General features: G+C 40.7%; 1 protein-coding gene across 1 annotated transcript in view; it reads left to right on the plus strand.

Moving 5' to 3' along the window:
* IGSF9B (immunoglobulin superfamily member 9B) overlaps positions 1 to 16481 on the plus strand; it is a 68604-nt gene that overhangs the window by 18656 nt on the left and 33467 nt on the right. Inside the window, exons 4-11 of the mRNA XM_074216282.1 lie at positions 4970 to 5121; positions 7435 to 7552; positions 9301 to 9442; positions 9886 to 10031; positions 14745 to 14887; positions 15241 to 15381; positions 15503 to 15619; positions 15910 to 16060. Coding sequence (XP_074072383.1) covers positions 4970 to 5121; positions 7435 to 7552; positions 9301 to 9442; positions 9886 to 10031; positions 14745 to 14887; positions 15241 to 15381; positions 15503 to 15619; positions 15910 to 16060 — 1110 coding nt within the window. The remainder of the gene's footprint in view (positions 1 to 4969; positions 5122 to 7434; positions 7553 to 9300; positions 9443 to 9885; positions 10032 to 14744; positions 14888 to 15240; positions 15382 to 15502; positions 15620 to 15909; positions 16061 to 16481) is intronic.

A 16481-nucleotide genomic window follows, 5' to 3' on the forward strand; every position in this document is an offset into this window, starting at 1 on the left:
AGCAAAGGATGATGACTCTGGACATCTTGCAGGTTGCTCTTTCTAGGGTATGCCATCTTTAAATACTTAGAGTCCCAGAGCCAGGGCCAGGTTGAAGCCGAGGTGAACTTAGGTCTCTGGTTTAGCAAAGCAGCCTCCAGGGAGTTAATCCTCCAGTCAGAGATGACAACTAGGCTTCTTGATGCCAACCTCTAGCACTAATTGCTTGAGGTTCTCAGTTATTCACGTGTGCCTGACTGGCGGCAAATTTTAAATCTCAGCCAGACTTCCCCTGGCACTAGCGTACTCTTGAGTCATCTCCCCCTGCTACCAGCTGCTGTGTGTTCAGGGAATGAAAATTCATTTTAATATTAGCTCAAGCAAAACATAATTAGGAAGGTAAATCTGCTACTAAAAGAATCATATAATATATGCCAATGCCAAGACTACTAAAACCATTTCATCTGCTGCATGCAAGGTCTCTTCCCAGTTACATTATAAACTCCTCAAAGGCAGAGACTGTTTTTTTTCATGTTTCTTTTATATCTTCCCTTCAACAGTATCTAGTCCAGTTCTTTGCAATTAATTAAGCAAAAAATTATGATTTTTACATAATATCATGCTATATTAAGCATATGCATATATTATATTTAGTTTTTATTAAGCACCTACTACTATGTGCAGGTGAAATATTGGGTCTTGGCAGTACAAAGACAAAACTGAAACAGCCTCTGCCCTCCAGGAGAATGCATTCTATTAAGGTAGACTAAAAGTACTGTGTAAACAAGGTTGTATATATATATAATAATAGAAGGAATATTCCATTATATTCACTGTTTTCAAAATCAGAACATCCAAGTTCAAATCTAGCTCTTAGAATAGTACCTGATACATAGCAGGTGCTTAAGAAATATTGATTGATTAAAATCCCCATTCTGTGACTTTGATTGCACATAATAAACATTTATTAATTATTATTTTCATGCAAAGCACAGGAAATCCAAAACCAAAAATGAAACCACTCATAATCTGCTGAAACTTACATTTTATTTACTACTTTTGTGACTTTGGACAAGTCACTTGGTCTTTCTAGGCCTAAGTTTTCTCATTTGTAAAATGAGAGGGTGGTTCTACAACAGAAGTTCTGTAAGTTCTCTGTTATATTTTAATGGCTGTAATATTTAAGTGTTATGTTATTGTAGATAAAATGCGTAAATATTTATTTAAGTTTTGCTTGTCTGGTGTACTTGGCATGATAAAGGTTGGACTTCAAACATGCAAAGAACAAAAATGTCTATTCTTATTGAAAAGAAAAACTGGTTGGTTGAATCCCCCTGCTCTCCTCTAATGTTGCTAGCTCCAACATTCCCTCATGGTAAAGTATACTGTGTCCTGAGCATGTAAATTTGATGACCATTGGTCTAGGTGATCTTAAGGTTCCTTCCACTTTTAATTTATGATTTTGTGATTAATTATTGCTTGTTGAGCCTTGATGATACCAGGCTTCCTAACTGCCATTAAATTGGTTGATTCTTGTTCCCTTTCCCAAGGTAAGGCTAGGAAAAAAGAATGAAACTGTAAAAGGGGGAATGAGTATTAGGTTAGATTCAGGGAAGGACTTTTTGATTAGAAGAGATAAAATATCAATCCCTTTTTACTCTAGGTCTATTGTAGTCAATTGATTAACACTTATTTACCATATTCTTGTAATCAGGACTGAGGAGGACATAGAATAGGAAGATATCATTATTATTCCAAGAGAGCTTTTCTTTAGGAACAAAATAAGCATCTTTTAATGTGAGGTGGTAAACTACGGTCCTAAGTGAAAACAGTGAACTGAATGATAGGACCATCTCAGCCTCTGAGGACTTTTCTATTCTAAGCCTTCCCATGATTCAAGAAGAAATTTCCAAACCATAGCATTCCAATCAAAAGAACTAACTTGTTTGACAAAAGGCATTCTTTGATGGAAATCATTTTTCTAAAATGAAAGGTCAATGAAAAATTACAACAACAAATTAATTCTCCTTTGGTGTTTCCTTTGAAGACCAGCTGGTCGGAAACAAACCCAATTATTTCTTTATTGCTCAGAAAATACCTGAAAAGCCTCAGCCTTGTTTTAGGTCTGTGAATTACCTCCAAGAGAGGCCAACCTATTACTAACCTGCACTATTAATTATAGGGCACTTGTAGAAAAAGAATTAAGCCAGGAAATACATCTGGCAAAGCAGCACCTAATTCAGTAAATAATCGAGAGTCAAACCATTATTTTCCTGAAAACTGGAAATTGCTTAAAGTACTTTTCTGATTAGCACCTAAATAATAAGGTAATTGTGTAATTAGTAATTAATTTGTCACTTCAGGACATAATTTAATTTATTATCTTTTTTTTAAGCTGCCACCAGAAGTAATAGATGCTGTAGTTGTATTTCAAAGGGCAGATATACTGAGGTTCATTTGTTCTAGTTTCTATTGGAAAAGGAAAAAAAGGGACCTGGGAGGATGATTTTTTTCATTAATATTAAATGTGTTCTTAAAGATTAAATAAAGATTTTTTCTCATATTAAAAATGTGACCCAATTTAGCTATTTATTAAACATTTATTGTTTGCTAGATATTATAGTAGGTATTGGAATACAAAGGCAAAAATGAAGGAAAACTTTTCCTTGAGTATATTCCATCCAATTAGGACATATGATATGTACAAAGATGAGTAAATACAAGATATAGCTTAAGTAAGTGCAAAAAATTGCATGTTTATGGAGACCACTAACAAATTGATGTGTGTGTTTGTGTGTGTGTGTGTGTGTGTGTGTGTGTGTGTGTGTGTGTGCTGGTAGTGGGGGGGAGTGGTTATCATGTAGGAAATGATGACCTTTGAAGTGAGTTTTGAAAGGAACCAGGGGTTCTAAGAGGTAGTGTGGCCTTAGAGCCAGGAAAATGTGAGTTTTTCTTCTGTGGGCTAGTCACTTAGCCTCTCACTGCTCTAGGGCAACTCTCAGTCCATGTGGCAGAGAAGGAGCCAGTTGGTGTCTATTGAAGAGGGAGCTTCCTCCTTGAGAGGTTCCTTATGCCAGTGAAGTCACAGGGTTAGTCCTACCCCCTACTAAACTCCTTGAGATCAGTGTCTGTTTTATTTTTTGCTTTGGTTCCGCAGGACCTAGCGCAAAGTAGATAATTAATAAATGCTTCTTGTTTGATTAAATGTGTTTGAGAATATAAGGAAAGAATATCCAGAAACATCTAGAGAACAGCTCAGAGGATGTGTAGTAGAGGTCTCTGGGCTCATTGGATCCCCCAGGAATTGATTTTAGGCTTTTATGAGATTGTCCAAACCAGTGCTATGTGGTTGACAATCTGTGGGGCCAACTTTATTCTGTTGGAAAGTCCACAAGCCAGAGAAGTATGGCCCAAGACTCATTCCCTTGAGGGTCCTGGTTAGAAGTGAGGGCTGTGTGGATCTGCTCAGAAGAAGGATGAATGGAGAACCCAATGGTTTGAGATTGTCTGGATTACTGTTTCAAGCAGTTCAGACAAACGAGACTGATTCTCTCAAAGGCCAATTATCCAAAAAGGATGGAGTTTTCACCAAAATTGAAAAATAAAGGAGTGGGGACAGAAGAAAAATGTATCTGAAGTGATCACAGAACTTGTAAGAGGAAAAAGGTTGTGGTGGTGGCTAGAGAAGGAAGGAGGCACCTGTTGTCTTTTGAACATCTTGGATGAAATGTAGCTCCTTATCTGTGCTTTAAGGAGATAGAAATCTGTTTCAGGGCCTTCCAGATTGGAATTGTGAGGGCATCACTGACCTAGGGGTTGCTTGAATGTGGGTGTGGGTAAGAAGGGTTAGTAGAAATGATTGTTAAATTATCAGTGTGATCCCTTATACCTCAAAAATCAACAAACACTATAAATCAGGGTGTGATCTATTGTTTAAATGTTTGTTTAGATAAGGAAAGGGGGAGAGAACAAATATTTAATGTTAAGTACATATATTAAATGCATGTTAAAGGCATGAAAATGCTTTACAAATATTATCTCATGTGATTTTCACTACAACCCTGGGAAGTAGATGCCTACAGTCACCCAGCTAGTTAAGTGTCTAAGTCTGGATTTAGGAGAGAGACAGAGAGATGAATGTCCAAAGTTTGGGAACAGTTTATTAAACATTTGCCATAAAATCCCTGATTATAAAGATGTATTTATTGTGAGATTTAGTCTTAGGTATCAAAGTTTGAATCTTGCTTCATCTATGTGACCTTGGACATATCACTGCCCTTTTCTCAACTTCAGCTTCCTCCTCTAAGATAGGAATTAAAAGAGCACCTTCTTTACTGCATTTTATTGCTGTTCAATTATTTTAGTTGTTTCTGACTCTTCATAAGTCAGAAAACCCTAATTTGAAGTTTTCTTGGCAAAGTTACTGTCATAGTTTGTCATTTCCTTATCCAACTCATTCTGTAGATGAGAAAGCTGAGGCAAAGATGCTTAAATGACTTGTCCAAGGTCATACAGTTAGTGTTTAAGGCCAAATTTGAACTCAGAAAGATGAGTCTTCCTAACCTCAGACACAGCACTCTATCCACTATATACCACCTGGTTGCCCTTGATGCATTTTGGTGAAGACCAAATAAGATAATATCTGTAAAACCCTTTGTAAAATTTTAAAGTGCCAAATATTAGCTATTCATTATTATAGGGGAGAAAACTTTTGTTCATAAGAGACATCTGAATAAAGCATATGGTAGTCTGGATTGCTTATTACCTTGACCTTGGACAAGATACTTAATATCCTTAGACCTCAGTTTATTCATCAGTAAAATGAGGAGTTAGGCTAGTGGCCACTAAGGACCTTCCCGCTTTAGATTTATGATTTTATATATAATTATGACCAGTGTTCATGATCTATACTAAACTTTCATGTCTTGGAGTTGAAGGACTCTGCAAGTGGAACTCATTTTGTCCCTCATTCCTTCATTTTAATTTTCAGCACCCCCTACCTTTACGGAGACACCCCCACAGTACATCGAAGCTAAAGAAGGTGGAAGCATCACTCTGACCTGCACAGCCTTTGGGAACCCAAAGCCCATTGTCACTTGGCTCAAGGAAGGGACCCTTCTTGGGGCTAGTGGGAAATTCCAGGTAAGTGATAACTTCTGGGTTGACAACTAAATGAGACCCCCACCTTCTCTCCACAGTGAACTAACAATCAATTGCGTCATTCAGCGTCTGAGTGTGTAGTCTGACAATCCTTCATTTAAGGACTCAATCAGCCTAGTTGTGAGCTCAAAACATCTCATTGTATTTTAGACTTCTCAAAAATTGTCCCCAAACTTTAGACATTTGTTTCTTTGTTTCTTTCCTAACCCCCAAGTTATAATTCTAACTAATTAGTTAGAATTTTGACTTATCAAAGGATTTTAGAATTTAGAGCTGGAAGGGATTTTACAGATCATTCCATCCATCTCTATTATTTTACAGAGAAGGAAATAGAGAACCTAAAAAATGTAATAAATTGCTCAAGATCACAAGAAAATAAGTTAACAGACTGGGAATTTGAACCTTGAATCTTTCTCTAAATTTCATATTTACAATGAAGGAATAAAGACTTTCTTTTAGTTATTATATACATTTATAATTTATCATATAAATAAATATATATGATATATATACCCATATATATCCACTATATATGGTTCTCTCTGTCTGTTTGTCTGTCTTTTTAATTCTCTCTCTCTCTCTCTCTCTCTTTCCATACACATACATATACATACATACACATAGATCACATATCCAAATCTATATTTATTTATTATAAAATTCTCAAAGTGCCTTAAGGTCTAACTAATAAAACCTTTGCATGACTCTAATTTTTATATGCTAAGTTTCTGTCTTTTAAATCCTCTTTGGGACTCAGCCATGGGACCCCAGGAGTTATAGAAGTCATCTTGGATGGACATAATCTAGGAAAACTGTCTTCTTTTCATTAGGCAGGCCTCCTTCCAGGCTCTCTTCTTTCTCTCAAACCCAAACATCCCTTTCTCTTCCCCTTCTGACCTACCCTTCCTTGGGAAGAACAATTGACAAATGGTTTACATCCTTAATATGATTGGTCTATGCATGAGTCATCAAAGAAAGATCTATTGCACTTGTCCTGGGGAAAAAATGCAAATACTGGATTTTTCCACTACAAATACTTTCCAAATTGCATTTTATTATAGATCCATGTTGTGTCTTTGAAGTCAGTCTACTTGCTCTTTCTTTCCCTGTGTATTTTTTTTGGGGAAGACAATTAGGGGGCTAAGTTACTTGCCCAGGGTCACATAGCTAGCACATGTCTGAGGTCAAATTTTAACTCTGGTCCTCCTGTTTCCCAGGCCAATGCTCTATGCATTGTGCCACCTAGCTGGCCTGTTTCTCTACATATTTCTTATTCTGCCCTGTTTAAGTGTAGGTGCTGGAGGATATGCAGACCAAAGAGAAGATCATTCAGGGGAAGCTTCTTGGAGGAGGGGAATTTTAAGTTCTGTTATAAAGGTAGAGGAGGAATAAAGGTTTTCAGAGGAGAAAGGGGAGGGCAGCTCTAGAGGGTAAGGAGAAATAAGGAAGCTTTCTACTCTTGCCTACAATAACAACTCAGGTTTATACATAGCACTTTAACACTTCTATAGAAATTATAGGGGCAGCGCTGTATGGTGATTTGGGAGCTACCTTCAAAGCCAGGAAGACCTGAGTTCAATTATATCAGACATAACTGACTGTGTGAACCTGGACAAATCACTTACTCTTTATATGTTTTATGTAACTCTCTAAGAGTATATGAACTGCAGAAAAGGGGATAATCTATATTGTTAGAGGGAATTTCCTCACCTTGGAATTTCCTATTCTAATGAAATAACATAGGCTAGCTAATATCTCGGTCCCCTTTACTGACAACAACTCTGTGAAACTAATTGCAAATATTTTTATTCTCATTTACAGATGGGGATACTGAGACACAGGAAGGTTAAATAATTTGCCCGAAGTCACACAGCTATTACTTATTGGGGAGTAAATTTGAATCTGACTCTCCTGACTCTAAGACTAGAACTTTATATGACATTACATATTATTTCATCCATAGTTGTTTAATCATTTCAACCATCCCTGATTCTTCAGGACCTCATTTGGAGTTTTCTTGGCAAAGTTGCTAGAGTGGTTTGCCATTTCTCTCTCCAGATCATTTTACAGTTGGGGAAACTGAGGCAAACAGGGTTAGGTGACTTGTCCAGGGTCGCACAGCTAGTAAATGTCTGAGGTCATATTTGAACTCAAAAAGATGAATCTTCTTGCTTGTAGACTAGTGCTCTAGACCGCCCCGCAAGTCACTTGGGGATTGCCCTAACTGATGTTATCTACTGCCTCTTCATGGGCAGGTGCTGAACTCTGTCTGTTCTTTGACCCTTTCTCCTTTAGGTGAGCGATGGGAGCCTAACAGTGACATCTGTCAGTCGAGATGACAGAGGTGCTTATACCTGTCGAGCATATAGCATACAAGGAGAGGCTGTCCATACCACCCACCTGCTTGTTCAAGGTAAGAGATAATTTCCCAGACTTATCATCTTCTCCAGGGTAAATACTAGATAGAACATGAGTAGTAAGGTCAAGGTAGAGTAGAAGTAGAAGCTATGTGAGTTGGGCAGAGGGCAGAACACCTGGACCCTGGTCATTCTCCTGGTGATATAGAGAGCAGTTTGCCAAACAGCCCTCCGAGGCTATCATAGAGATATAGCAATAATAGTAATAATGAACACATATTACATAGAGCATACATATATAACATACTGTTGGACACTATATTAAATAAAATTATTATCTTATTTGATCCTCATAGTAACCCTGAGAGGTAGGTTCTATTATTATCACCATTTTATGGATGATGAAACTGAGGCAAACAGAGGTTAAATGACTTGCCCAAGGACACATTACTCATAAGTGGCTGCATTGGGGTTTGAACTCAGATCATCCTGACTCCAGATCTGGTGCTCTCTCCACTGTGCCTCATTTTTGGAAGGAAAGTCTTTGCTGGATCTTTATCTTAGTCTGTGGATAGCCTAGTCCCTTGCCATGCCTTCTCCCTCCCTAGGAGAGGAGACCTCAGGCCATCCATTAGTGATGACATCAATAAATAAAGATGAGAATTTGATCCAAACCCCAGACATTTAAATAACATTAAAGGCATTTGGCCCAGCCAGAGTCTGCAGAGTCAGGGCTAGAATTTGTTGTTCCTTTCTGAACACAGGGACTGAGGGCTACTCAGTAGGGGCACCTGGTCCAGAGCAGGAATTTAAAATTGATTGTTGATTAATTGCCCAAGATGGGAGCATTTGTATGTGTATGTGGGGGAGCAGTACGGGGGTCGGGCTAGGGCTAGGGAGTCAGGGTAGTTCTCATCTTATCCTGTCTCCCACTGTGGCCTATAGTGCCAGAGTAGGTCTAGGACTGGGTGAAAGAAATGACTGAGGCTACTTCTCTTCCTGCTTCATATATTAGAGTGAATCTCTTGGGAGATACAATACTGATTTTCAGAGAAGGGTCAGAGGTCCATTTGCATCTCTCTGGAGAGAAGGAAGTCAGCTCACTGACCAAGGTCTTTGTGTATATTGAAAGAAGGAAGTTCACACAGGGACTCTGGCTCTATTGGAGTTTGATGGTCTTCCTTCTCTCTAGTTTTTCCTCCCCATCCCCTTTTTTAATTTTACCACCCATCCCCCCCTTCCCCAACAGCTGGTTGAAGAGAAGCAAAGCTTCTTAGACTTCCAGAAGCAAGCTTATTCTTTGCTCCAGAGTTAAAGTGCTTTTTTCTCTTTCCTGGCCCTTTCCTCTGTCTCTAAGGGCTCAAATGGAGAGGAGGGACTGTCCAAACAGATGGTAGGGGCAGTGATTGTATAGTCAAGTCAACAGGTATTTATTAAGTGCTTACTATGGGCCAGGCAGATTGGTTGTTGTTTAAATGGAGATTTCTTGCTGATTTAAAAAAAAAGTCCATTTGGGACTGAGTCATTGAGGCTGGGGAAACTGGGGTAATCTTTAGGATGCTTCCTGGATCCTTTCCTTTTTCCCAGACCTGGTAGGGGAGCAAGAGTCTAACCCTACAGAAGTGTCTGCCAGCATCTCCGTGGCAACCATCTAATTCTGGAATTCTATCCCTCGGGTGTAGGTCATCGCTATCTCGGAGAGCTCAGGATAGCCCTTCATAAGGAGCTGGGCTTCCTCTGTGGTCTCTGGCCCTCTGGCTCTCCCCAAAGGTGAAGTAACTGTTTGTTTCTTCCACTCCCATAGGACCTCCCTTCATCGTTTCCCCTCCAGAGAACATCACTGTCAACATATCCCAGGATGCATTGCTCACCTGCCGGGCTGAGGCGTATCCCGGCAACCTAACCTACACCTGGTACTGGCAGGATGAAAACGTCTACTTCCAGAAGTGAGTGTACCTGACTGCCCCTGCCTTCCTGCCTTCTGAACCGCCTGCACTATCTATTCATACAAAGGTTATCCCTAGAGAGTGAATCGCCAGGGTCCTCATATAGGGTCTGCCTGGCACTGTCCTGGGGGTTTTGGTTCTTTTTCACTTTTTAACTCAACGAGACTTTTTGATATAGAGACACTGCCAAACCTGTGATGTGGAACAAGAAGCAAGGATGTCCAGTGTCTGTTGCTGGGGGGAGCAGAAAAACCTTCCTATAGTTGAAAGAGCATCTATCTTGAGATGCCTTTTATTCCATGCTACGGGAGGACCCTAGGTTTCTTGTTCATGCCAGCTAGGATAGAGTCACTATAATTCTTTTCTGGGTCACACAGAGGCTTCAGAAACTCTATGTTCTAACACAGTTCCCACCTTTCTTTGCTTCCCTACATATCCCACAGTGACCTAAAGCTCAGAGTACGAATCCTAATTGATGGAACATTGATCATCTTCCGGGTGAAGCCAGAAGATGCGGGAAAGTATACGTGTGTCCCTAGCAACAGTCTGGGCCGTTCCCCCTCAGCCTCAGCATACCTGACAGTGCAGTGTGAGTAGAAGTGGAAGAAGGGTTGCTGAGGTGGGGGTGAGGAGGATGATTGAGTTTCTTTCCGACCAGAGATTTTCTGGATGTTTTGGTGAGAGACAGCCAGACCTGAGGTCAGAAGAATCATAGGATTATAGATTTAGGGTCCAACTTCCCATGAGTGACTTGCCGAGTTAGCACATGCCAAACTGGAATTTTATATGGGAATGATAAAGCAGTCAAGAACTGAGAAATCAGAAATCAATCCTGATCTCTCCCTACATAGAGCCCTTCACCAAAGTAAGAGGATTCCTTGTAAATGGGCTTCCTTATATTTGGACTTTCCCAAGGTCACACAGAATTTGAACCCAGGTCTTCTTGATTCCAGAGCCAAATTCAGAACTATCTGGGATACTTTATCACTTTTCATTGAAATGAAACTCTTCCTAATGCTGGGTAAGCTTCCCCAGGAACCTGGTTGGACAATGGCCAAACCTGAGAACGACTTGAGGAGATACAAGGCCCCACTCCATTCCAGCCCACAATCTAGGCCTTGCTGGCATCAAGACAACTGTCCTGGAATTGTATGCCAACTGGCACCTCTCCACCTTGAACATGTTGCCACTTTGATGCTTCTTTTAGAAGGTTTGGCCTCAGGTCTCTAAAGGAGTGTAGGATCAGAACTTAGGACATCTCTTTATTCTCTTCTGCCAGCTATGTTCTTTGCTTTACCTATGTCTGTCCACTAAGATTTCCTTAAGCCAGGAAGAAGAAAAATCTTACCTAAGATGAATCTATTTCAACTCCTCTCTGTTTTTTCCCCTAGGCTGTTGTATCTAGGCCATGAGCCACTCCCCCTATCTCTCCCATACCAGAATAATCTAGTGTTGCTGTTTAGTATTTTTATCAATGACTTAGATATAGATGGCATACTCCAAAACTTTATAGAGTCACAGCACACAAATTGGATGATAACAAGTATCTAGAAAGATTCTGAGAAATCAAAACTTTGGGCCAAATTCAGTAAGAAAAAATTTATTTAGATTGAATATAATGTATTAAACTTGGGTTCATAAAACTCCATGATTACAACATTAGGAAGGTTCATCTAGATGATAATTTGTCTGAAAAAGATGTATTTTAATGGATTGAAAGTTCAATGAACCAACTGTGATAAAGACCAGTCTAGTGTTCTTAATGAGAAAGCTAGTCACAGAGACCTAGAATGGTCCTCAGATGACTCATTTTACAAATGAGAATTCCAAGATCCAATAAGGTTAAGAGACTCCCAAGATCAAGCAGGATTTGAACCCAAGTCTTCTTGCCTCCCCAGTCAGTTAGCTTTATACACCATACTCTGGTCAGATCTCATCTGGACTATTGCCTTCAATTCTTGGCATCATGTTTGCTGTTTTTCCTATTAAAATGTGAGGTCCCTCAGGGCAGGACCTGTTTTTATCTTTCTTCATAGCACTTAACACATGCTTGTCTTGTGGTAAGTACTTAATAAAGGTTTGTTAGCTGACTGGTCAAAAGTTAGAAAGGACATTGATAAGCTAGAAGACCCACAGAAAAGGGTTGTTATGACAGAGAATGATCTTAAGATCATGCCATATGAGAATGGGAAAAGGAATTGGCACCATTTTAAACTTAGAGGAGTTGTTGTTGTCCTTGCTTTTGAAGAGGACCAATGGCATCATGGGGCTGATGTCTTGACTTGGGCATGAATTGGATTTAAGAGAGACAGAGTTGCACAAAGTCATCAGCCTCATGCCTCTCTTGAGATAGCAAAGACTAACGGCAAGACACAAATTAGGATGATTGGTGATGACCTGGTAGGCAGTGGATGACCAAGTTCTGAGCACTCCAAAGCACCTACTTTGGCCATAATGGTGGCACAAATTGATCTCATTTCCCCATGGTGGGGAGGAGAGAATTCTTGGGATAGACCTCTCCCTAATTCTCTGATGAGCTTGAGTCCCATCACTTATCCTCAACCTGATTTAGCCTGTCTGCCAAGACAGTTTTATGCAGGTGTGGCTACTGCTCATGCTACAGCTTCTTGGAGAGGAATTAGGAAAACTGGGGAAGAAGGCAGAGTACAATAGCTACTTTCATGTATTTGAAAAGCCCTCATATGGAAGTATAAGGTTACATGGCTCCAGAGGATAAACTAAAAGCAGAGCAGAGAAAGATAGAATTTGACTCTAGTAAGGAAAGATTTCCTTTCTTTGCTCACTTGAAACTTTCAAGTGAAGGTTGGGTGACCCACTTGTTGGAACTGCTATGGAGAAGCTTCTGGCTCAGATGGCTTTTGAGGACTCTTCCTACTGAGATTCTCTGCCTAGGTGAATTCTGTGAGCAGGATAATAATTCAGCATACTAATCGACCTGTTGTTATTACCTTCTCCTGCCTCTGGCAAGCTGGGACTGTGAAAAGGGGAGAGAACAATGACTAATGAGGATTAATTCCTTCCTTTTGACTAGTGCAAGTTCCCATCATAAAGCAGGCAAGAAAAACTCTACATTATTGTTGTTGCTGGTGGCAAAATCTCTGTTTCTTGCAGCCTCTCTTGGGAAATTGCTCACACCTTAGAAAGCCAGTTCGAATTGACGATGGTGGTGATGATGGTGTGAAACTTTGGTGTTAAAAATGTGATCTGGAGATAGGAAGAACAGGCAGAGACAAAATCTTGCTCTGCTGGGGGTTTAGTATTCTGTTTGTACCACTCTCATTTACCATCCCAACTCTCTCTGACAGAATCCTCAATTTATCATTCTAATAGTCTTCAATCCTAGGATGATTATGCTGAGGGAGGAAGGTTCCCATTTCTCCTTTATCTTTGCTGCATGAGAAAGTTTGGGCAATAGCAGAGACTCTAGAATACTGTAGACATCTTAGGAATGATCATCAGACTTAAAAGATTTGAGAGGTGCAAGAGAAAATATGAAGGTCCTTGGGGGGTCTTCCATTGAAAATCTATGGTAACCAAGTCAGGCCAACAAATCATTTCTATAGGAGTAGTTACAATATCCCTAGTATAAAGGTCCTTTGGAGGATACAAAAGAAATATAAGATAGGATGCTTTACAGTGTTTATAATATGGTCAGAGTGATAGATATACATAAAAACAATAATAGCTAGCATTTAAAAATGTTTTGTGATTTACTAGGTACTTTACAAATATTATCTCATTTTATTCTCACAACAATCCTTGGAGGTAGGTCTATTATCATTTCTATTTTTACAGAGGAGGAAACTGAGCCAGATAGCAATTAAGATATTTACCCAGTCACACAATGTCTGAGGCTGAATGTGAACTCAGGTCATCCTGATTCCAGGATTAGTGTGCTATTTACTGTGTCACCTAGCTGTATATGAGGATCTAGAATTCTAAAACAGAATATATAGACTCCAGTGAACTGTCATTCTCCAGAAGACCACAGATTCTTAGAAGTTTTTAAAGGGAAAAAAATTAAAACAATTCTGGGAAGCTGGTTTAGCCTCTCCCCCAGAGGTCATCTTCTTCTCTCTTAATGGTCTTGTCTACTCCAGTTCATTAGGAAATGAATGAATGAGAGTTCTTCATTTAGGAGAAAAATTCTTCCAGTCACAGTTGATTGATTCTTGGAGAAGAGTGTGTCACCTGTTTGCCCTCGAGGTGATAACAAAGACAACTATGACCATTTGCTGTTAAGGAGATTCCTATATAAGTCAGGTGGACCAATAATCCCTCCCAATCTTGAGTATCTATGATTTCTCTGAAAAATCCCATTTAAAGTACCCATCCTCCAAGCTTCAGGCATTACTCAACTCAGAGAGGTTCCTCCTCCCTTCTCTCCACTGGCCCTGTTCTTTGTTTGTACTTCTTCCCTCTTCCTGCCTTCAAAGAAAATCCAAGGAATTGAAATTTATAGGTGGGCGAGACAATCTTTATTCTGCTAAATGGCAGTGTTCAGAGTACTTTCCCCATTCATAAGTCCTTTGAAAACCTTGGAGGGGGAAAAAAACACCTATAATATAAAAGTAAAAAATCTACCTCTAAATATATAACTTGGCCTGGTGTTTATATAATACTGCTCATCTGAAGGGCTCAGACTCAGAGCATATTGAAGATGCCAGCTTATTCAACTTCACTGCCTACCCAGGAATGAAGGCTTGTTCTTCCCACTTTTTCTTTGGGGGCACATTAAGTGGACAGTGACTCACCCTTCATCACAGAGTGTTAAGATAAAATCCCTGTCTGTACCTCATACTGAGTCTCAAGTTGCTTTTGTTAGAAGAGCCATAAAAGCTTCATTCTATGTAGGCACCTGCTGTGGGATGGGTAGACTGAGTCACAAAGATGTTAAGGAGCAGGGGAGGAGAGGAAGAGAAGAAAACAGATGAGTTCTTGGGCACTGATTCTTTAGAGCCAAAATAGGATTTTCAACTTGGTGTTACTCCTTTTACTTAGGAGAGAAGCTGTGAACTTGGAAAACATTTATGATCAAGGGTAGAGAAGGGGATAATAGACAGGTTTTGAAAATCTGTAGGACTCTGAAAGTAAGAGAAGAGACCTCTTGGGAGACCAATGCTTCTGTTTGGTCCAAATGATCACTGGGGGATCCTGGCTGCAACCGAAGTGGGAAGGGAAGAAGAAACAAGAATTTCACCACGATTTTTAAATATTTGAGTTCCTACCTTTATTGTTTTCCTCCCTTTTCTCTTTCTCTCCCTTCCCTGCCCCTAAGCAGACCCAGCCCGTGTCCTCAATATGCCACCAGTTATATATGTGCCGGTGGGAATACATGGTTATATCCGCTGCCCCGTAGATGCTGAGCCACCTGCCACCATGGTCAAATGGAATAAAGATGGGCGTCCCCTGCAGATCGAAAAGGTAACCGGAAGCCTGCCTGGGAAGGGATCCATAAATCTCTGTATCATGCTTGGTTTGGGTCTCTTGGTTTCTGTCTTTCCATTAGATAATACCCCAAGGCCTCTGCTTTAATATGGGTGGGGATAAGCAGGCAGTATTGATCTCTTTCAGGGAATGGATTCTGTCTTCTATTTCTCTTCCTTCCTCTTATAGATCCTAGGATAGTAGTCTGGAAACAGCAGACTTTTAATACTGAGTTTGGCTCTTCTCATCTTCCACTGTTAGGCCAGGGATAAGAGCCTGGATAGAGACTTAGGGGGTTGAGTAATCCTTGGCTTGGCTCTCTATTGATCCCCTTGTTTATGCTCTGACAGAACCTGGGTTGGACCCTGATGGACGATGGTTCTATCCGCATTGAAGAGGCGACAGAGGAGGCTCTTGGCACTTATACCTGTGTGCCTTACAACACCTTGGGAACAATGGGCCAGTCTGCTCCTGCACGGCTTGTCCTGAAGGTGAGGTACCAGGCTGAGAACTGTAGACAGAGCATGTCTCTGCACATACGTGTGTTTGTATGGATGAATATGCTTCTCTGGGTGAATGGGTGCTCAAGTATATTTGTACTTTTCTTCTAAGGATCCCCCCTACTTTACGGTGCTACCAGGCTGGGAATATAGGCAAGAGGCTGGCAGGGAGTTGCTTATCCCCTGTGCTGCGGCAGGAGACCCCTTCCCCGTCATCACCTGGAGAAAGGTACTTAATTAGAGAGGGAACCCTATTTGGGGGGAGATTGATATAACCTTACAGGGAAGCTCAGTATCCTGACTTATAATCACATAGATTCTCAGTCAAATTGGGCAGGAGGCAGGGGTCCTGGCATGTCTTATGTCTTGAGTCCTTTTGTAGGGAGCAGGGGTATGTGTAGGGTGGGTCTTCAGCCTTTGTGTCCCTTCATGGGCTCCTGAGATGCCGGTGGCTTCTTTCCACTTTCCCTATTCTTCCTCCTCCCTTTGCCCTTCTCCTTGCCCCCTTGTTTGCCCAAGGTAGGGAAACCTAGCAGAAGCAAGCACAATGCCCTGCCCAGTGGGAGTCTTCAATTCCGAGCCCTGAGCAAGGAGGACCATGGAGAGTGGGAGTGCATTGCCACCAATGTGGTCACCAGCATCACTGCCAGCACACACCTCACAGTCATTGGTATGCCTGGGAGACTTGGCAAGGGGGCAGTGGGGTGGGGCAGAGAGTGGAAACCAGCCTGAAGGAGCCTAAGAGAAGTGTTAACATTTGTGTTCTTCATTCCCTATTTGCTCTACAGAGCCTGTAGATCTCTGCCTTCTGGGGACATGACCTAGATCAGGGCCATACTGAGGACTTCCTGTGCCCTCTGTTGAATTCTCCTGAAGAAGGAGGAGAGATCTGAACTCACAATTTAGTTGGGGAGACAGAGTATAAACTTAGTAAATGGATATGAGGCACAGAAAGCCGACCTACATAGAAATTTATGCAGTTCTTCAGGTCTATGTACTTAAGCATTGAGAGGGGAAATTGAAGTGATTGGAATAACTGGTATTAGTTTAAAAAGGCACTGGAGGAAATGAGTACTCAGCTAAGATTTGAA

Source organism: Macrotis lagotis, chromosome 1 (genome assembly GCF_037893015.1).
Source record: "Macrotis lagotis isolate mMagLag1 chromosome 1, bilby.v1.9.chrom.fasta, whole genome shotgun sequence".
In the NCBI taxonomy this organism is placed as follows: domain Eukaryota; kingdom Metazoa; phylum Chordata; class Mammalia; order Peramelemorphia; family Peramelidae; genus Macrotis; species Macrotis lagotis.